Raw genomic sequence first — 22211 nt, 5'->3', positions numbered from 1 at the left:
ACTATCGCACAGCATCCAAAATTCAATAGGTTCATAGGTGTGTACCAGGCTAATGGCCCTGGAGCCTTTACAAGTCTAGCCCATAGAAGTGCCCTGGCATTGTGCCACCCATCATTAGTTCCCAGTGCCTCTATCAAGTAGAGCCACTGGAGTGATCCCCAGGGTGAACGTTCTATTACCCATCCACTCATCAAGATTTCTGTTGAAGAGGGACAGTGAGGTGCTCTGCTTGACATGTATGGGAAGTCTGTTTCGAGCATGAACAGTCTCTGGGTGAGGAACCTGTCCCTCCAGCATGTTCTTTTGATTGTTGTAAAGAGGTTGAGGTCTCTGGAGCATGTGGGGTGGAGGGATTGTGATTTCTTTAGATGTAGCATTTCTAACAGAGCTGGGTCAGACATGGCTTTGTACGTTAAGCAGAGATCACCTCTAAGTAGGCCATATGAGACAGAGAATAGCTGGAGTCTTTTGAGTCTGTCCATGTAGGACGTGTTTAATGCCTAGGATCCTCTTCATAAGGTACTTCTGTGGCCTCTCCAGCTGTTGCAGGTGTCTAGTGAGGTACATGCCAAATGGGGCATTATATTCAATGATTGGTCTGATGAGGGAAGAGTAGAGAGAGACGATGACCTCTTTCTTCCTGGATGCAAAACCCTTGGTATTGAGATGTGCCACACAGAAGGACTTTCTGACCACAGTGGCAATGTGGTGGTCGAAGGAGAGATTGCTGTCAACCTGTGTCTCCAGATCTCTTATAACGCCTTCTGTGTTCAGTGGGCTCCTATCAATGTGGTAGTTAGTGGGAACTGAGTTTTTACCAAAGGGGATGGTGATGCATTTTTTGGCATTAAGCTTAAGACCATGGTTTCGACACCAGTCATTGGTCTCAGTGAGACCTTTCTGTAGGATGTCTGCATCACTTGGGGAGTTAATAATGGCTCCCAACTTGCAGTCATCTGTGAACTTGGTCAACCAGAGTCCCTTTGTGTTGGCCTGGACTTCTGAGAAGTAGATGCCAAACAGGAGATTACCCAGGACCTATCCCTGTAGGACTCCACTTGTGCAGTCGGACTTGAGTTCACTACTTTCACACTGTGTGTTCTTTCTTTGAGCCAGTTTGTAGCCCACCTAGTGATATAGGGGTTGATGCCTAGTTTGGTGAGTTTATCAATAATCCCCGAGTGAGGAATGGTATCAAAGGCCTTGGCCAGATCAAGGTAGGCTGTATGGACTGCCTTACCTTCATCCACCGCCATGGTGACTGACTCATAGGTTCATAGGTAGGTACTAGGCTATCGGCCCTGGGGCCTTTACAAGCCCAGCCAAAAAGGTACCCTGGCTTTTGCCACCCAAGAAAATAAATTTCCTGTGCCACTGTTGAGCAGAGCCGCAGAGGTGATCCCCAGGGTGAATTTCCTATTTCCCATCCAATCATCAAGATTTTTCTTGAAGAGTGCTAATGAGGAGCTTTGTTTGATATAGATAGGTAGTTTATTCCAGAGTATCAGAAGTCTCTGGGACAGGAATCTATCCCTCCGGCATGTTCTGTTTATTTTGGTGACAAGGTTTAGGTCCCTAGAGCGTGTAGCTTGGAGGGATTGGGATTTCTTTAAGTGGAGCATGTCCAACAGCTCTGGGTTTAACATAGCTTTGTATGTTAGGCAGAGATCGCCTCTGAGTAGGCGATATGCGACTCAAAGAAGTCATCCAGGTTGAGCAAGCATGATCTCCCTTTCACAAAGGCAAACTGCATGAGGTCCAGAGTTTGGAGATTTCCTATATCTTTGTTAATCAGGTCTATGATGATGTGCTCCATAGCTTTACATATCAGACTTGTCAGGCTAATGGGGCAATAATTCCCAGAGTCTGTAGTTGCTCCCCGTTTATGGAAAGGGATGACTGTAGCAGTGCGCCATTCAGTAGGGGCAAAGCCTGAGGTGAGGCTGTGGCTGAAAAGGCCACACAGATGTAGTTCCAGTTCACTTTGTAGTTCATGTAGAACACAGCCAGGGATATTATCAGGTCCCATGGAAGCTGTATTCTTGACCTTGGACAATGCAGCTTTAACCTGGGCTACAGTAATGCTGGGTGCCTGGAATTCTTCCGGTGTTGTGATTGGTCCTTTGGGGGGAGAGGGGTAAAGTTGGCACTGAATCTGTCGGTCGGGATGTTGGCAATATCTGTTGGCTCAGTATAGGTGGTACCCTTGTGCAGTATCTCAGAGCACATCTGGGTATTGCCGTGGAGGTTCTTGATATAACTATAAACAGCTTTGTGATCGTTTTTAGCATCTGCTGCAATTCTGCCTTCATAGCTGGCTTTAGAGGATTTTTGTTGAGGCTAATAAGGGAGTTTTTCCAGTCTTGGGACTTTCTTTTTTTGCAACAGTTTTTTCCTTCTGTTGTAGAGATTATTAATGGCAGGAGACCACCAGATTGGCTTCATTTTTTTTTTGGAGGAGAGTGTCTTGGTTCTGTTGGGTATGGCTAGTTCCATGCATTTATATACATGTTCATACAGTGCATTGGTGTATGATTCGGCAATCATGCAGCTATTTTCCATTGGCATGGGTGCCATGAAGTTAGCCACCTCTGTTTTTAGGAGTCCAAAGTCAGCTTTGGAGAAGATTTTCAAGGTGGTTACCTTTGCAGGGGGGTGTGGGTGAGATGTGGATTTCCATGGTCGGATCTGACCACGGAGGGATTGACTATTGGTGTAGAGCAACGGTTGCCCATGTTAGTAATAACCAGGTCAAGGATGTTGCTTCCTCTAGTGGGGGTCAGAATGAGCTGGTTCAGGGCATTGGACTTGATGAATTCCAGGAAGTGTTGGGCTCATGTATTGGTGCTTGAGTAGTTTTCCCAGTTGATGGAGGGATAGTTGAAGTCTTCTAGTATGACAGTGTTGGGTTGGACCGTGATAGATTCCAGGGTGATTAGGAACGTGGAGTGAGAGTCTGGAGACATGATTGGGGACCTATAGCAGGCTATGACCTGGACTGCAGTCTTACCCAGGGTCAGTTGTACCTTAAGTATCTCAGATGCGTTATGCTGGGCTACTAAATGGAGGTGTGCATATCCTTTATGAATATGGAGACACCACCACCTCTGGAGCTTTGGTCCATATTCTGAGGCTGAAAGATGTGGAATGAGTTATAGCCTGGTAGCGCAGGGGTGCTTTCTGCTGCTTTGAACCAGGTGTCTGTTACAGCACAAATGTCGATGTTCTCCATTTTGAGGAGTGCTTCGAGCGAGTGCATCTTGAGATTTAGACATCTAGCATTGAGCAGCATAACCCTCAGATTGCATTTATTTATAGCTGTTACTGTGGTAATTTGGTCTTCGGAACACTGTCTAAAAATGGCACTATAGGGGTGGCAGGAGCCTTAGCCAGTACCCAGAAACCCAGGAGTGACAGATGCAGCCCATCTCTCGCAAAGCATCGAGGTCTGTCAATCATATCATCCCAAGCAGATAGATACTGGATCCCCTTAGAATGAAGTCAATTATTTTTTGTTTGTACTGCGGTATCATTCTAGGTGATGGTAGGATACTACTCAGGGCTAGTGTCATACCTGCCTGGTCCACATAATCCAAGAGCTCCACCATTTTTCTTTTCATGTAGTCCAGGGAGGTGTGTCTTAGATCATTCACACCCACATGGACAGTGACAGAGTCATACATGTACTTGTTGCGTAGTGACTTGAGTGCGTGTGCTATGTGTCGGATTCTGGCACCTGATAGACAGCTGACTGTTACCTTCTCCTTATTCAACCTAGTGAGTGGGACGTCTGTGTGCCTCATTATTGAGTCACCTATGATTAGTGTATTGGGCAAGGTGTTTAGCCTTAGGGGCTTAGGTTGAGGGGCATACTGTGGAGGTGAGGTATGTGTTCTGTGGTTTGTGCTGTGTTGTGGTGGTCGAGTGCATTTCTGTCTTGGAGGCCTCTGCAGTTTGGGTAAATTTCTACTGAGTGCCTCTGCAAAGGTGGATGTGTAGTTTGTGGTTTTATGTGAGAGCTGTGATAGTGGGTGTTCTGAAGGGCTATATGTTCCATGTGGTGTGGTGCAGGTGTTGACCTTCTCTTCTTGACCAGCTAATCTGGACTTGGCTGGAGAGTGCATAGCGTCCAGTTTGCTGATATAAGTGCATCTCTCACAAATCTGAGTGTTGGGAGGTAAGAGGAGAGGGTTGTCTGTGTACATGAGGCAATTGCTAGACTGCCTCAGAATGCCCAAGTGCACCAGGTTAATAGAAGAAAGCACAGATAACTGTTATTTAATCATGCCAGGAGGGGTGGTCATAACTAGTAAGTACTGGAGCTATTTCTATGAAGACTGACTAGTGCTGATTGATCTTAGGTGTGCTATAATAATTGCTACAAAAACCTGTTTAAGTGCAAAGTGATTAGGCTATTTGAAGTGCAAGAGAGAAAGAACTAGCAAGATCTAAGTAAAAAGCTGAAAAGCAGACTTTGTAACACCATTAATAGTTTACCTCAGCTTGGCGCCGCTGAGCGGCGCTTAAACAAGTGCAAACCCTTGCAAATGTGGGCTTTTAAACCAGAAAGTTGAAGGGGATGGAAAACTGCCTAAACATTCAATAAACTACAATTTCTGGGCCAGAAACCACTCCTGTTGTAGTAGATAGGCTACCTAGTGTTTACCACTCCCACTGATAAGCTAGAAGGCTTCCATCCAACACAGAAAGGCTTGGGGGACTCAGAAGTTTACAAACAGTCCTGGATAGAGCAATTCTGTATCTGGACTAGACTAGTTACAGGACAGGTAAGAAACAAGCTTAGAACTTTTTTTTAACAAAAAGCAGCTAAAACAGCAGTAAAACAATTCAAATGCATTGCAAGTTAGCACACTTGAGTGTGTAGCAATATTATAGCAAATACAGTTTAAATAAATGCATTTAAATTAAAAAATGACTCCTTAATTTTTATGGTTTCTCCAGATCAAGGGCTGTACAAGTTTCATTTCTATTTCTTTTACCATGTGCATCCTGTTTATAAAAACAAAACACTTAGCAGTAAAATCTGTACCTTGCTGAACAAATTTGCATATTATTTATACCTCTTATATAATAAATAATAAACACGCAATACCAGTTGCAGTACAGCACAAATGCAAAATAAAAAAAAAACGGTCAGCCAATAAAATCCACAAATCTTTAATATAAGAAGTTAAGCACTTTCATTCCAAAATCGTAAATACGGAACTTCTTCAGAACATAATTATAATATATAATTTTCTCCTGTCCTTTCTCCTACTTATATCTCTGGTATATTACTTATGCACATTAACATTCAGCATTGAAAAAGCTTCCTGAAACTAATTATGGTTTGCATAATGATGTTGGCACTCTTGCAACAACAGTTTGGGTGTACTTGTTGTCTTGTCGAGAGACATTATTGGAACCCAACTACTTAGTAAACTGGCAACAGTAAACCTCACCTTTTTGAAAAAATATCATCTAAGAAGTTCTTCAGGAACTGCATGGTGTAGAGTACCAAGCACTGATGGAGAAATGGCTTGAACGTTGACAAAGAAATTACTATGAGGACACATAAGCATGATTCAAACAGGAAGTCTGTGGTTCTGTTTCATTCATCTAGAAGACAATGACAGTGGGTTACATTTGCTGTGGTTCACAGTTGGAGCCAAGAGTGTCAGTAGCAGATATATCTAGAATGATTCAAAGTATACAGTGCACGTTTTTTCTCAGGGGAGGGAGTGGAGTAATGTTTCACTACTATTATAGAAATATCACTAAACTGGAAGAATTGCACAGTCTTTAGTCTTTGTGATTGTCTTTTATTCTGCACTTTAATTCTTAATTGTGAGAGGAGCAGGGAAAAAAAAGCTAAAATGCCACATTAGTGTGCCAGTATAGCACTTATTATTGTCATCCCACACAGTAAAAGATTGCTTTCCTGCAAAACTTTAGAGCACCCCCCTCACCCTGTTCAGCCCTGTGTTTTATCTCGCATTCTACCACAATCATTTTGCAATGAGGCTTTGCCAAAACGTATGCAAGCAGAAGAAGGGATAGCAAACCCATGGGACATCCTTTACCCAAATCTGAGGTGTATCCCAGCAAGCCTAGCAAAACCTAGATACTGGGGTTAATGGTAGTCAAATCCATGGTAAACTTCAGTAAAGAAGGATAAAGTGGATTTGTGGGCTCAAAGGTCCATCAGTGACATCTGGATCAGATAAAGTCTTGGAGTAAAAATTAAAGGGCAAGAGAGAGGGTTGCAGTTAGACCTCAGTTTTGAAAATATATTGTGATAACTATTAACATCTATACATTTTCCTTTTTTTTTCACATGTAAACAGGAAATTGTTTGGTCCCCATGTGTGCGGAGATGCTCTACAGATTGACCCCACGACCAATCAGATTTTGACTGGCTCTTGGCGGAAGGATAATGCTTTACAGGTGAGTTAGAGTTATTTTAATGCTACAGATGTAGACCTGCTACAAACTGTGGTGGATGAGAAACAGCATGATCTTGTAGGTGATAGTGTTACATGCCGCAGTCAAGACTGAAGCAGACAGCATCTGATGCTCCTGCTTCCTGTGTAGCCTGGGACTCTGGTGCTGCAGTGTAACTGGTAACCAAGAAAGCCTACTCAAAGTCATTGGGCAAGAGGGGATTACTGCCAGATTAGAGTACATTCCGTCCAAACTAGGTCACTTTTGTTGAATAATTACAACACCATCATACCAATGGGAGAAATGCAGAGCAATGCCAGCGATTTGTTTCACTAGCATCCCCTCAGATTGATACCACCCCTCAAATCTGTATCACTTCCATAGTAGGCACCTGCTGTATCAGGACCATGGGTAGATGTTTGACTGCCTGTAAAATCTGAGACATTGTATGTTTAAGTGACAGGTCAGGCAAAATGCCACACTATACAACTGCAAGGAATGTAGTGAGATAGAAAATGAATATCAAACAAAATGAAAACTGTTAAGCTCTTGAGTATCTGTAATTTAATTGATAACATTAATAAACCAAGTAAGAAGCCTCCACGGCAAAACAATAAAGCCCTGAACAGCCTGGAATCCTTCTCAAAACTTTTATTAAGCACAAAAATCCACTATAAACGTTCACAATACGTTTTCGTTTAAAACATGCTTCATCAGATGTGGGCTGGCATTAATCTATACCTCATATATAGTTGGCAAAAAGGCTACAACGTAATAATTAACCAATCACATTCATAGTCAAATTAAAACATATTGAAGCCTATTGAATGCTTACTAGTTTGTAACAAATAAGCAAAACACAAGTTTGAAACCTATTATGATTTTAAAAGTCCATTGTGATTTAAATAGCCACTTCATATTAAAAAATGTTCCATCACTTTAATAAAAAGTTCATCGCTATAATTAATAGTGTTAATACCTGATTTTCTTCTTTCGGATTTTCCCGGTTAGGGGTCGCCACAGTGGATCACCTGTCCGCTCATGATTGGCAGTGGAGTTTTACAGTGTCAAGTTGCCAGCCCGGCGCCCAACCTTCCACAGAAGGCACACACATGCACACACTCACACCTAGGGCCAGTTTAGAGTGTCCAATTCACCTACAGCATGTCTTTGGGATGTGGGAGGAAACTGGAGCACCCAGAGGAAACCCACGCGACCACAGGGAGGACATGCAGATTTCGCACAGAAGGCACCCCAGCTGAGGATTGAACCGGATAACCTCTTGCTGTGAGGCAGCAACGCTTACCGCTGCACCACCATGACCGCCCCAGTGTTAATACCTGATTTTAATGTTCTTTAAAACTGACTGGTCTATTATTTGCCATAGAGCTCCCTCTAGTGTTTTTTTTTTTTACAATGAAACATTTGTGATAATTAAAAAAATGCCTATGAATAAAATCTCTAGTATAAGAATAATACTTTACCATAAAAATAAATATGATGTTGTAAATCTTTGTTTATTCATTACCATAAGGACTTTGGTTCCGTCCTCGGAACCGATACAGCCGTTTCCAAGCTCGCGCCAGCCAAAAACTCTCAGCTAAGGCGTATCCATAATGCCCCTCTCCTAGTTACTTCAGATCTCGTTTGCCAAGTTCCTAGTCAGATGTGCTAGCCATCTCTCTCAAAGCTAAGTAGAAACTTGTTAATTTTAAGACAGTTTCTCTTCAAAATTATTAATTTTTAGTCAAGTTAGCCTTTTCTCACTGTCGCCTACAACCTAAGCCTATTTCCTACCAGTCTCAAGCTCACAGTTTGGTTCCTTCACTTCCAATGATTGCCAGGCTGCCTGACATCCTATCTTCTGTTCATGAAATTCTTCTGGCTTCACGCAAACCTTCCACTAGGAAATTTTATTCTATTAAATGGACTAGGTTCTCTATTTGGGCCAAAGATCAGAACTTAGACCCTTTCTCTATGCCTATTCAAAAGATCCTACAATACCTGTCTACTGTTTTGCATGCAGGAGCCGCAGCTTCGACGATCACTGTACATTTAGCAGCTATCGCCAATTTTCAGCATGATCTTGATAATTTTTCAGTTATGTCACACCGCCTATGCAAGACCTTTCTGAAAGGACTATTACCTGTAAAACCACCGGTCAAGCCTCCCTTAGAACCCTGGGACTTGACTTTGGTACTTCAGTCTCTCACAGGTTCTCTTTCGAGCCATTTGATTCATGTGATTTGCAATTTTTGTCATGGAAAACCTTATTTCTAGTAGCACTTACCTTAGCGGGAAGAGAATCTGAGCTGGAGGCTTTGAGTGTCAAGACTCCTTACTTGATCTTCCACATGGATAGGGTGTCCTCTCGTACTGACCCTTCTTTCTTGCCCAGGGGCATTTCTGGCTTTTCCATTAACCAATATATTGACCTGCCGGTTTTCTTCGCTCAGCATTCTAACAGAGGGGAGTACCTTTATGCACACCCTTGATGTGCATCAGCAGCTTCGTTGTTATTTGGACAGGACTAAATCTTTCAGGAAAACAGATCAATTGTTTGTGGCCTTTGCAGGACCCAGATTGGGTAAACCTGTTTCCAAAGTGACTTTATCCTTCTGGCTTAGAAACGTCATTACCTTTATCTGCCAACAGAATAAGCTATCCATACCTTCATATTTTAAATGAGACTTAAACTGATAAACCAGTTGACATTCTGCATAATATTTATAACCTATACAAACTAAACATGTTATTATATTTTACATTTTAATGAATGTGTATTTAGTTTAATTCAAATGAGCTTTACAGCATTAGCAAGATGACACTCTATGTTGTTGCCAATGTGAGCTTGAATATGTTATCTCAGCTTGCTATTTTAGCTCGCTTACAACCAAATGTGAAACTAAGCTAATTACATTTGATTGATAACATCTCATTCAATTAACTCATTATGTTTGTTGTTTTTGGCGCCTTTTTTAATATATAAACAGAACCCTATATGATTTTGTAGTGTCTGATGAAGCGTAGTAGGTGCTATGCAAAAGCGCTCACTAAATAAATTTCTTTTTTCGTTTATTACTGGATTGATGCTGATTTCTTCTAGCCAGTTTGCTGATTTATATCTTGATTTGCTACAAAGTTCTGCTACCTAATTTGACATTGCGATCCTGTGTTTTCGTGGTGAGAGAACCTGGTATCTATTACCTTACCTTCCAGAATAAAGGCACATTCTACCAGATCTATGGCTACTTCTATAGCATTTCATTCCAGAGCCTCTATGGATGATATCTGCACAGCAGCCACTTGGGCAAGACCTCATCCCTTTATATCTCATTACAAATTGGATTTGGCCTCCAGAGGACGAGCATCTTTTGGTTCTATGGTGCTCAGGAATATCCTTCCTTAAGGCCACCCAGGACTCAAGTAGCTGGGGACTCTGTCCTAATGGTAATGAATAAACAAAGATTTACAATGTCAGATAAAGAAGTTATGTCTTACCATAACATTCCATCTGTGTTGTAGATCTTTGTTCATTCATTACTTCCTGCCCACCTTCCCCTGCCTGGACTCCTGGTGGACTGTAGGAACTCCTGGTTAGTATTTGCTCAGACAGAGCCTCCTACTATTTTTTTTTCTATTACTACATCTACTATCTAAGGGTGGGCAAACTCGATCTGAAGTAACTAGGAGAGGGGCATTATGAATGGGTCTTAGCTGAGAGTTTTTGGCTGGCGCGAGGTTAGAAACGGACGTATCGGTTCCGAGGATGGAACCGAGGGTCCTAATGTTAATGAATGAACAAAAATCTACAACACAGATTGAATGTTATGGTAAGCCATAACTTCTTTTTCATATGAATTAAAACACACTAAAAAACGATGTTAACAGCATCATTGAAAAGTCTTTGAATAATGCATTAATCCACAAATTTCATGAAAAAAAAACACAGTCCTTTTGAAACATACTCAAGGTAAAAATGTAAGAACAATAAAGAAATATATACATAATAAAATACATACATAATAAAACAGTAAGTTCCACAAATCAATCAACCCTAAAAAATATCCATTAAAAAGTGTTTAGTGCAAACAAGATGCTTAATAAATGTACTTCCTCCACTCTACTTTTGAACATATTATTGTGTGCGCTTAAATTACTGAATTATAACTTAGCTGCTCTAAGTTTGAGTAGGGGAGTTATAGATATGTATTCATTTAGGCCTGGGAATGTATTGGCCTCAAGGGTGATCATTCACTATTTAAATTAAAGTACTGACTTCCTAAAATTTACATATAAGATAGACCAGGAGAAGTTGCAATAATTAGACGTCAAAATCTACAAGGGCAACTTAAAGTTTAATTCAAGGGTGTATAGAAAAAATACATTTTCTAACTCATATTTACACTTTGAATGTGCACACCCTATGCATTATAAGAAAAACATATTAAAAGGACGATACATAAGGTCCAGTAGAATGACGTCTAAGAATGAAGATTTTGAAACAGAGAAAAAATTGTTAAATAATATGTTCAGAATGAGAGAATACTCAGAACAGTTAACTAATGAAATTGAAAAAGAAGTGTCAGTTAGGAGGTCAAATGACTTTAAACTAATCCTAGGTATTGATTTCCCTGAGGAGAAAAAGGTGAATAATGTGGAAAGTGACAATTATAATTATGCATTAAGTTTAGAATTTAATGGGAGTTCCAAAATGGTTAGAGAAATTATGGAAAAGGAATGAACATGTTTTTAGCCTTCACTGGCTTAGATAAGTTACAAAAAGAGAAATTAAAGGTAGTTTACAGGAATTTGTTTAACTTAAAGAAGCTACTGGAAACTGATATTAATCAAGAAACGTGTGTAGAAAGTGAAAGGAGACCTTCAAATGTGGGCACTGTCAGCAATGTGCCCACATTTATAACACGGATAGTGTTATCTTAGAAAGTAGAAGGGTAACCCTAGAGGGAAGGGACTTTTATAACTATGAATCTAGTGGCCTGATATATTTAGCGAAATGTCAAACTTGTGAGGCATTTTGCACAGGGAAGATAGAGTGCAGGCACAGAAGGAGAATTTATGAGCACATTTATGATTTACAAAGAAAGAAACTAACACTCTGCACAAACAAATATGTACAAATGCCTTTTATTTATTTTTTGTTTTGGAAAGGATCAAAAAAGATGGTCGAGGTGGTCTTTGGGAAGAATGTATTGAATATAGAGAACTGTGGTCACCCGTGAGGCCAATAAATTCCCAGACCTAAATGAATACATATCTATAACTCGCCTACTCAATCTTAGAGCAGCTAAATTATAATTCAGTAATTTAAGCACACATAATAATATGCTCAAAAGTAGGGTGGAAGAAGTACATTTATTAAGCATCTTGTTTGCACTAAACACTTTTTAATGGATTTTTTTAGGATTGATTGATTTGTGGAACTTAACTATTTTATTATGTATGTATTTTATTATGTATATATTTCTTTATTGTTCTTACATTTTTACCTTGATCATGTTTCAAAAGGACCATGTTTTTTCGTGAAATTTGTGGATTAATGCATTATTCAAAGGCTTTTCAATGATGCTTTTAACATATTTTTTTAGTGCGTTTTAATTCATATGAATTATTTTTATGGTAAAGTATTATTCTTAAGCTAGAGATTTTATTCATATGCATTTTTTTAGTTATCACAAATGTTTCATTGTAAAAAAAAAAACACTAGAGGCGCACTATGGTAAATAATAGACCAGTCAGTTTTAAAGAACATTAAAATCAGGTATTAACACTATTAATTAAAGTGATGAACTTTTTATTAAAGTGATGGATTTTATGTGTCAGTTGAATAATAAATATAACATTTTTTAATATGAAGTGGCTATTAAAATGACAATGGACATTTAAAATCATAATAGGTTTCAAACTTGTGTTTTGCTTGTTTTTTACGAACTAGTAAGCATTCAATAGGCTTCAATATGTTTTAATTAGACTTAGAATGTGATTGGTTAATTATTACGTTGTAGCCTTTTTGCCAACTTTATATGAGGCATAGATTAATGCCAGCCCACATCTGATGAAGTATGTTTTAAATGAAAACGTACTGTGAACGTTTGTGGTGGATTTTTGTGCTTAGTTAAAGTTTTGAGAAGGATTCCAGGCTGTTTGGGGCTTTATTGTTTTACCGTGGAGGCTTCTTATTTGGTTTATTGGTGTTTATTTTGAAGCCGTGTGGATTTTATTCAGTTTTAATTAATAACATAGTTTATCAACAAATCATTTATATTTATTAATTCAGATCTGGGATTATGAAACAGGAGCGAAGACTCATGAAGTGCCAAATGACGTTCGTGGACACAGCTTGGTTAGTAATTTTATATTGTTTTGAAAGCCGGCTTTGTACTCTTATTACAGGAAGTAGTCTGATTGCTGACTCTCCTTGATTGCAAAAAAGATGTAAAGTATAATGTGAATTATATAATTTGCAGAATCAGTGCTGTGGAAGCCAGTTTTAGTTTGAATCAATAGGTGCAGTTCACATCAAGAGTAAATATATCAAAGCCATGCAAATCTAGCTTAGGTTAGAAGTGGAAAATCTGCCAACCTGATTAGAAGAGAGATTCCACCTGTAGTATGAGAAGCTTAGGTTTGTTTAAATAGCCTTGGACTGTGAAGGGTCAACCAATAAGAGCATGAAGATTTGAAATGATAATGGCTGGCTCTGATGTTCTTCATATTGATCACTGCTGCAGTAAGCGCAAGCTATATGGGTTATATCCTGCCAAGGATATAACAGCTGGCCAGCTTCCAAAGCTTCAGGGTACCTTCTATGCACCCAGACCATCAGTTGGTCAGCTTGAGCTGAGCTGACTAAAAAGACTGGTTTGGGTGCCAAGCACCTCAGAATTTTCCCACTACAAAGAAGTACACTCCTCTGCTGACACTTTTCCATTGCTAGTCAGACATGTTCCCTTCTGGGAAAAAAAAATCTGTGCTACTTTTTGTTGTTTAGACTAGATTTTTGTGAAAAATAGCTATTTTAAAACTATTGAAAAGTATTTTTTGACTGTAATGTTACTTTTATGTACTTTTAAATGGAAGCACACTTTTTTGCTTTTGTGGTAAAAGGTTGAAAACTGTTGAGAAATTGTATTTATTTTACTTCTTTACTTACAAACTATTGCTGTTAAGCTTCCACAAGAAACAAGCACCATTTACAGCTTGACTATGGAACAAAGTACTGACCCTTTGGTTTGATTTTCTTCTAGCCACAAAAAAGTAAACTAAGCAGCCTTTGCCACAACAGCAGGCTAGTAATTTGCCTCAGCCACGGATGAGTGACACTGCTGTGACCAAAGCTTGTGGCTCCACAGACGACTCATTTTTTTCCTCGGATCCTTCTGGTGTTGTCCATACAACCAACATGGACCCAGGGTTAGCCATGTCCTCTGTGGCTGTTTGGTCCCCTCAGTGGCCAAGACAGAGACACTTTTGGTTATGGGAGAAGGGGCCTTACTTAGCTAGAATGTTATGCCCATCCTTGATGAAGTTCTTGCTGGAAATACTAGATCTATTTCCACACCTTTTCTGTCAAAAGGAGACACAAACCTAAGCATGTAACTTCTCCTGTGTCAGTTTCTTGAGGCAGGAGCATTTTATTGGGCTTGACTCAGAGTCTTGTATAGGCTACTGACTGTCTTTGTAAGGTGCCTTCTGGTAAAAGGGAAAGAGATTCCTCTTTCCCTTTAGAGTTTCATGATGTTGAATCTGTAGAGAAATGTGAAGGGAGAGATGCAGGTTTTCAATTCCAGTTTATGATTCAGAGTCTTTGAAAAGTATGGTACCTCACTCTCCCTGTGAGGAATTCAGTTTTTTTTTTGAGAGTATTTCAAGAATGTTACATTGAGTTCAGTGAGAGAACAGTGAGGTTTCTCAGTCCCTTAGAAAATACTAGGAACTGCTATCAATACAATTCCCAGAACCTTCACCCATTTCCCCCGGTGCTGTCAGCGTAGCCTGTGGTTTCCCTGACAATGAACCTGCTGCTCCTAAGAAAGCACATAAATTGTAAAAATTCTACATTCTTTCAAGCTTTTATACACTCATCCCAGTCCTGACCCAGCAGCTATAATTGTAGTTAATCCAGATGATGTCAAGGATTTTGTTAATTCTAATCCTTCTCCTTTTGACAAGGATGAAAGAGCTATTGATAAGTTTAGAAAAAAGTGCATGCTTCTACAACTTTTATTTTTAGAATTCTGAATTGTCAGGCTCATATGTAAAATTTTATTCTGACAAATTGTGAATGTATGAGTAAATTTTTGGCTGCAGTTTCCTCTTGTGAAGAAAAACCTGCTTTGTGTAGTCCACTTTTTTTCTGTGTCTCAGGTCACCATTCATTTAAAGTGTATCTATGACTCTGTAGGTACTGCTTCCATGGCTGTGGCAACCTGTACTATTTTGAGGAGGTTTACCTGACTGAATTCTCAGAAACTCCCAGAAGATGTCAAAAATGAAATGTTGAATTCTCCTTTGGACAGAGATTTATAGGTTCATAGGTAGGTACTAGGCTATCGGCCCAAGGGCCTACGTAAGCCTAGCCAACAAGGTTCCCTGGCTTACGCCACCCAAGAATGTTAATTTCCTGTGCCCCTGTCAAGCAGAGCAACAGAAGTGATCCCCATGGTGTATTTCCTATTTCCTATCCACTCATCAAGATTTTTCTTGAAGAGTGGCTAATGAGGAACTTTGTTTGACATAGATGGGTAGCTTGTTCCAGAGTATAGGAAGCTCTGGGACAGGAATCTATCCCTCCAGCATGTCCTGTTTATTGTGGTGACAAGGTTTATGTCCCTAGAGCGTGTAGCTCAGAGAGGTTGGGAATTCTTTAGGTGTAGCATGCCCAACAGCTCTGGGTTTAACATAGCTTTATATGTTAGGCAGAGATCTCCTCAGAGTAGGCAATATGCTACAGAGTAAAGCTGGAGTTTTTTAAGACGGTTAGTGTAGGGCATCTGTTTGAGGCCAGTAATCCTCTTTGTGAGGTACTTCTGTGGCCTTTCCAGCTGCTGCAGATGTCTTGTGAGGAACATTCCAAAAGGGGTGTTGTACTTTATAATGGGTCTAATGAGTGCCGAGTAGAGGGGAACAATGGATGAGGTGTGCCACATAGAAGGATTTCCTGACTACTGTGGCAATGTGATTATCAAAGGAGGGGCTACTGTCCACCTGGGTCCCAAGGTCTCTTATCACACATTCAGCATTAAGTAGACTGCCGTTTATGTGGTAGTTCATGGGTACAGAGTTTTTCCCAAAGGGGATGACAATGAACTTTTTGGCATTGAGCTTGAGGCCATGCCTCTGACAGCAGGCATTTGTCTCAGTGAGGCCCTTCTGTAGGATGTCCACATCATTTGGGGACTCAACTATGGCTCCTAGTTTGCAGTCATCTGCGAACTTCATTAGCCAGAGGCCTTCTGTGTTAGCCTGTACTTCAGAGAAGTAGATACCAAACAGGAGAGGTCCCAGGACTGAACCCTGTGGTACCCCACTTGTCACTGGTTTGAAGTCAGATTTGGAGTCTGCAACTTTTACAGTGTGGGTTCTGTCAGTGAGCCAGTTGGCAACCCATCTTGTGACGTAGGGATTTATACCTAGTTTAATGAGTTTAGCTATAATTCCAGAATGGGGGATGGTGTCGAAAGCCTTGGCGAGGTCAGGATAGGCTGTGTGAACCACCTTACCCTCATCTACGGCTTTGGTGACTGCCTCAAAGAAGTCAATCAGGTTCAGAAGGCATGATCTGCCTTTCACAAACCCAAACTGCGTGGGGTCCAGAGTTTGGAGGTTACCAATGTCTTAGTTTTTGAACCTCTGCAGAGGTTATCAAAAACTGTGATAAAAGGCGTAAGCTGATTCAGGAAATCTCTCAGATAGATCCACTTCTCTAAATTTACCAAGGGATTTTCTGCTGCCTCATCCAATTTAAGCAAGAAACAAAATAAACAGTCTCAGTAGAATTATTTATTCTATATTTATGTAATGCCTTTGTTTACTGGGAAAGTTTGACTGTGGACAGGCCCGATTTACACTGGAGGCCTGGGGAGAGTCTCCAATGTACAAATAACAGTAATAGACAGATTGACACTAAGAGTTGAAAGGCAATAATATACAGTATTATTTATATTTTCCAAAACAGGGAGAACTACATTTCAAATCTGACAAAATATATTGATTCAAAAGGAATCCCCCAACATCCTTGTGGTGACTCACTTCTGTCTCAGGCAACTGTGAATCTGATGTTGTCAGTTTTCATTAATTCTCCAATATATGGGTTTGGATCCAATCCTCAGATCCAACTCAGTCGCTGTTTCAAAGCTTGTGGATACTCCAAGTTCTCGAGCTCCTCACTTACCCATAACAGTGCAGCCCCCTCATTCCCCAGATCTCATTTGCCATCATTGTGAATGGCTGTGGTTACAGCTCTCAAGTGTGTTTGTTCTGAGAATATGATTAGTTATTAATTTTTTTCTTTTTTCTGTCATAGTTTTTTCTTCCCTTTGCCTTTGACTTATCTCTGGTAGTTTCTTTATTGCCATCACTGGTAATTCTTTGCTATTTTTCTCGTATTTATTATAGTTGTTGCATTTTTTTCTTACTCACTTTTGAGTAATTCGAAATGACCATAGTTGGTAATTCCTCTTTTTTATTTCTAGTACCGTTGATCAGTATTTTTCGACATACCATTGCTGGTAGCTCTATTGTACTTTTCTTCTGATTTAAAAAAAAAAAATTGTTAAAAATTTTGTAATTAGTAGTAGCGTTTCTTCTCTCTACTTATTTTTTTCTTTCTGGTGTGGTACTGTGTTTGCTGTTATTATGGCAGATAAACGGATACAAGATTCCTTTGTTTGATTCACATACTCTTTGTGTTTATTGCTTCGGACCAGAGCATTTGCAGGCTTGATGCTCCATATATTAAATCTTTAACCCTACAGCTGTCATTGATAGGAAAAAAAATAACTTCATCCTCAAAGATCTTCTTCCGTCAGCATTTGGAGAGTCACTAACTGCAGGTCAAACCTCCAGGCATGAGAAAAAGGAGGCAAAAAAGAGGCCTTCAGAGCATCTTAGCTGTTCTCAATCTTCTTTGGATCTGACATCGGTGCCTCAGAAGAAGACTCGGAAAACTTCTGCTCTGACACTAAAATCCTTGGATCCGACAACTTCATTCACCAGATTTGTCTCTTCGGATCCGTCCATTCAGAATACAGACATTTACCAAGGAAAAGATATACATCTTCCATGGATCCAGTTCCCTCTAGGCTCTCATCGCCCTTCCTGGAAAGACACAGATCTCCCTTCATTGCTTCTTCCCATTCATCCAGAAGTCTCACTGAAGCGGATGTGGACAGAATAATGAGGAAGTTTCTTTTGACACAAATTCAGATGGGAGTTCTCCCAGCTCCTACCCCAACAGGTCCAGAAACCTCTACTCATACAATCTCACCAGTTCTGGCTCCTTCCCAGATCTGTCCTTTGGTTTTGGAGCCCTTGGATCCAAGACTTTTGGAACCATCTGTTTTGGATCCAACGATGCCTCTGTTTTCAGATTTGATGTCTACTCTCAGTGCACTGGCTCCAACCTTTTTGGAGCCAGACAGCTCTCGGACACAAAGCTTCATTGTTGGATCCAAGGGGTTAGTGTCAACTCCATAGTTGTCAGAGGTCTCTCTGCCCCTCGGTACCTTGGCATTCGATAGCTTGGCTCTGACTCCTGCCTTGGGGGCAGTGTCTTTGGGTCAGAGGGAGGTGTCAGTCCACAGGCATGCCTTCCTGGCACTGACAGTTTCCTTCTCCCTGGGACATTCTGCCTTCGAGGTAGCAGAGAGTGTTTTCTCTTCTAGAGATCATATCCCTCCTCTTTCCTTGGATCTTCCTTCCGTTTCTCAGATGTCTTTGTGTTGTGAGCCTCAGCATTCTACTCTGCAGGAACAACCAGACCAAAATCTCCAGGTGACCCCACAGGGCATAATTATCTCTTCCGATACTTCTCTGGAACATCCCAGGAACATCCCACCGAAGAAGTCCCTAGGAATAGGAAGTGCAAGAGGAGGCCCTTAGACTCCCCTCAGAAGTCAGTCACACAAGATAGTGATTTTGATGAGAGGGAAGGGTCCCCAAGATTACCACCTGATGACGTCTGATTGGGAGACATTTTATAGATCCTGAAACAGAGGTGTGGATGGTCTACTGACAGCCCTTCTCAAGAGCAATCGGTATTCCTGGAGGCATTTGGTACTGGCCCATCTACTTCCTGGGTGACTCCACCCACTGATGAGCTCATTGATTTGATCTATCAGTGGGTGTGGAAGGAACCAGATTCTGTAGACCCGATCCCCAAGAGACCAGATAGGAGCCTGACACCACTGAAGAGAAGGGAATTTTGGAACAAAGGAGTACCAGTGGATGCTATGGTCTAGGCAGCAGGCACTAAGAAAGAACTGTTGGAACAGAGTTCTTCTGTTCATCCCCCTAAGAGGGAGTCTAGGGCACTGGACAGGTCCAGGAAGCATGTATATGTATCATTGACCTTTGCTGTCAGGTCCCTGAATTACTTAGCACATTTTGCCAGATTACAGAGAGATTAGATCAAGGAACTCTCATAGTCCCTCTTGGGGACTAGTATTGCCGAGGCAGAGTCTTCCATTGCTTCACAATTAGTGACCCTTCAGTCTATTTCAAATTCCTCTACAAGGCTTATTTCACATGCAGCTGAAGGAGCCTCAAGAGCAGTGCATTCAGCCATTCCATCAGAAGGCATGCCTGTATCTGTCTGTGTAACTTTGCAGAGCTCTTCAAGTCATCTTTCATCAATGCTCCCTTTGACAGAAGCTTGTTATTCATCCCGAAAGTGAAAGACACGCTCTCCAGGTGCGAAAAAGATGGTAAGACCCTGTCTGCTGTGAGAGTACATTTTTTGACCCCTCAAAGAACCTTTTCCAGGAATCAATGAGGTGGTGAAAAGATATGGTACAGGAAATCCCAGGCACCTTCTCATGATCCACGTGGATAGAGTTTCCCCAGGGGCAGAAGGGGGAACTCAAATGGTAGATGCCTCCCACACAGCAGAGGAAGCCTGCAAAACCAGGGATCCAGAGATTCTTTTTCTGAGAGACCTTATCAGCACTCCTGAAAAGAAGCCCGATTGCCCACCTCTGGAGGTAGTCAGGGGTTGCATATCCCTGTACCAGAGAGCCTGGCTAGATATAACAAAAGATACTTTGGTGCAGAGGATTATTTTCAGAGGCTATATAACTCCCTTTTCCCTACCACCACCACTGCTACAGAACAAAATTCCCAACATTCCACCCAGTCAGAGGAAAGCAGCAGCTTCAGAAATTCAAAAGTTGTTAGATAAAAGAGTCATCCAAGAGGTCCCTCCACACCAGAAAGGATCCAGAAACCTACTCAAGATTCTGTTTTGTGCCAAAGAAAATAGAGGACTGGAGACCAATTTTGGATCTCAGCAATCTGAACAAATCAGTTTAGCATATCAAGTTCCAGATGGTCACGGTTCAGTCCATATTGCCTTTCCTGCACATGGACAATTGGAGGAATTCAGTAGATCTCCAGGATACATACTGTAACATAAAAGTGAGGTATCTACGCTTCTGGCTGAGAGCCAGTCATTACTGCCCTTTGGTCTCACCACAGCCTCCAAGGTGTTCACCAAATACATGGCAGTAGTAGCAGCTCATTTCAGACTGCAGGTATTCCAGGTGCTTCTGTATCTAGATGACTGGCTCCTATCCATCTCAGCCAAGCATCTGCTGATAACTGCTCAAAACTATGTACTCCATATTTGTTCCAACCTCGGCATTACAATAAACCACAACAAATCTGAGCTTCAACATTAGAATTCACAGGGTCTTTTTTCAACACAACATCAATGACAATGTCTCTCCCATTACTGAGGGCTCAAACCATTCATATTCAAGTCAGAAGGATACTCCAGAAATCAGTACTGCCAGCCAGAAATGTTTTGCAGATCTTGGGATCCATGTCCACAGCAATTGTACTACTTCCACTAGCAAGATACCATATGAGAATCTTCCAATGGACATTAGCAACCCATTGGTTCATTTCACACCAACCTATGTCCACCAAATCAGCATAATTCAGGCTCAGATCAAATATTACAAGGTCGTCAATTCATCTTCCCTCAGCCCAAGGCCAAAGTGATCTTGGACGCTTCCCAAATCAGGTGTGGGGGACATTTCTTGCAGAAGACTGTTCAAGGCACATGGTCCCCTGAAGAGGCCAACCTGCATATCAGTGCGCTGGAAATGAGAGCAGTACTCCTAATGTTGCAGGCATTCCAAGACTCTCTCCCTTCCAGGACAATTGTGATTCAAATGAACAATATGTCTGAAGTATGGCACATCAGCAAACAAGGAGGAACCAGATCTTATCATTTTTGTCGACAAGCTATGAGAGTGTGGCAATAGGCGAGCTCTTCAAATTGATTTCTGATAGCAGTGCATATAATGGGGAAATCCAGAGTGACAGGAGACAAGTTGAGCAGATCCATTCTATTACCTCACTAGTGATCTCTCAACTCGAAAGTGACAGAAATTATATTCTGCCAATGGGGCCAGCCATGCTGCGACCTATTTGCATCTCCCCTGAACAACAAATACAGCAGGTTCTTTGCCCTAATTCCTCCACTTGGGGAGTCACTGAGAGATGCTCTCCTTCATGATTGGTCTCCAGGTCTCTTCTATGCTTATCCCCAACCCCCTTAATCCCCAAATTTCTATAGAAAGCATCCCGACTGAAGAGCAAAGTCATTCTCATTGCCTCTTATTTGCCTCGACATATTTGGTTTCTCTTTCTTTAGCCTCATCTAGTTTACCCACCTTGGATTCTGGATCCAAATCCAGAACTCCGGTCTCACCGGACAGACATGATTCATTTTGGGCCTAAAACTGACTGCATGGTTTTTCCACATCTGTTAATAGCTAGGCAACCTAAGCTCTCTTTTCCACTATGCCACATTCTTTTATCTTCCCACAAGCAATCCACTAGGAAGATTTACAAAAGCAAATGGAAAAGATTTGTGGTTTGGGCTCAACAAGAAGACATGGACCCTTTTTCAGCACCTATATATAAAATTCTAGAATTTCTGGTTTTTGTCTTTAATGAAGGGGCTAGTCCTTCTACGGTCAAGGTTCATTTGGCTGGTGTTTCCAGTTTTCGTATAGAGGTTGATAATTCTACCTTGGCTTTTTCACATCTTTGTAAAGCCTTTTATAAAAGGTGCCTTTTTACTCAAACCACCTTTTAAGAACCCTTCTCCACCTTGGAATATGAATTTAATGTTTCAGGCCTTAACTCAAAAACCATTTGAACCAGCTTCAAAATGTGAGTTGAAATAGTTAACTTAGAAAACTATTTTTTTGATAATTGTAACATTGGCTAGGAGAATTTCAGAGCTTGAAACTTTATCCTCTAAGCTTCCTTTTTTTAATTTTTCATAAGGATAGGGTGTCTTTAAAAAGCAGTCCTTTCTTCCTAAGGCGGTGTCAGGATCTAACATTAATCAAACTATTAACCTTTCCATATTCTTCCCAAATGTAGAAAATGAAGGTGAATACATTTTGCATTTATTAGATGTTCATAGGGAATTATGTTTTTATCTTCACAGAGCTGAGAAGTTTAGGAAATCAGATTAATTATCTGTGTCCTCAAAAACCAGATTGGGT

General features: G+C 40.8%; 1 protein-coding gene across 1 annotated transcript in view; it reads left to right on the top strand.

Moving 5' to 3' along the window:
- LOC122813760 (general transcriptional corepressor tupA-like) overlaps positions 1 to 22211 on the top strand; it is a 339582-nt gene that overhangs the window by 239236 nt on the left and 78135 nt on the right. The window contains exons 8-9 of the mRNA XM_044086245.1: positions 6348 to 6447; positions 12743 to 12808. Of these exons, the coding sequence (XP_043942180.1) occupies positions 6348 to 6447; positions 12743 to 12808 (166 nt within the window). The remainder of the gene's footprint in view (positions 1 to 6347; positions 6448 to 12742; positions 12809 to 22211) is intronic.

Source organism: Protopterus annectens, chromosome 10.part0, assembly GCF_019279795.1.
Source record: "Protopterus annectens isolate FY-2018-M chromosome 10.part0, PAN1.0, whole genome shotgun sequence".
In the NCBI taxonomy this organism is placed as follows: domain Eukaryota; kingdom Metazoa; phylum Chordata; order Ceratodontiformes; family Protopteridae; genus Protopterus; species Protopterus annectens.
The sequence above is the reverse complement of the archived record's forward strand: the minus strand, read 5'-3'. Positions and strand labels throughout refer to the sequence as shown.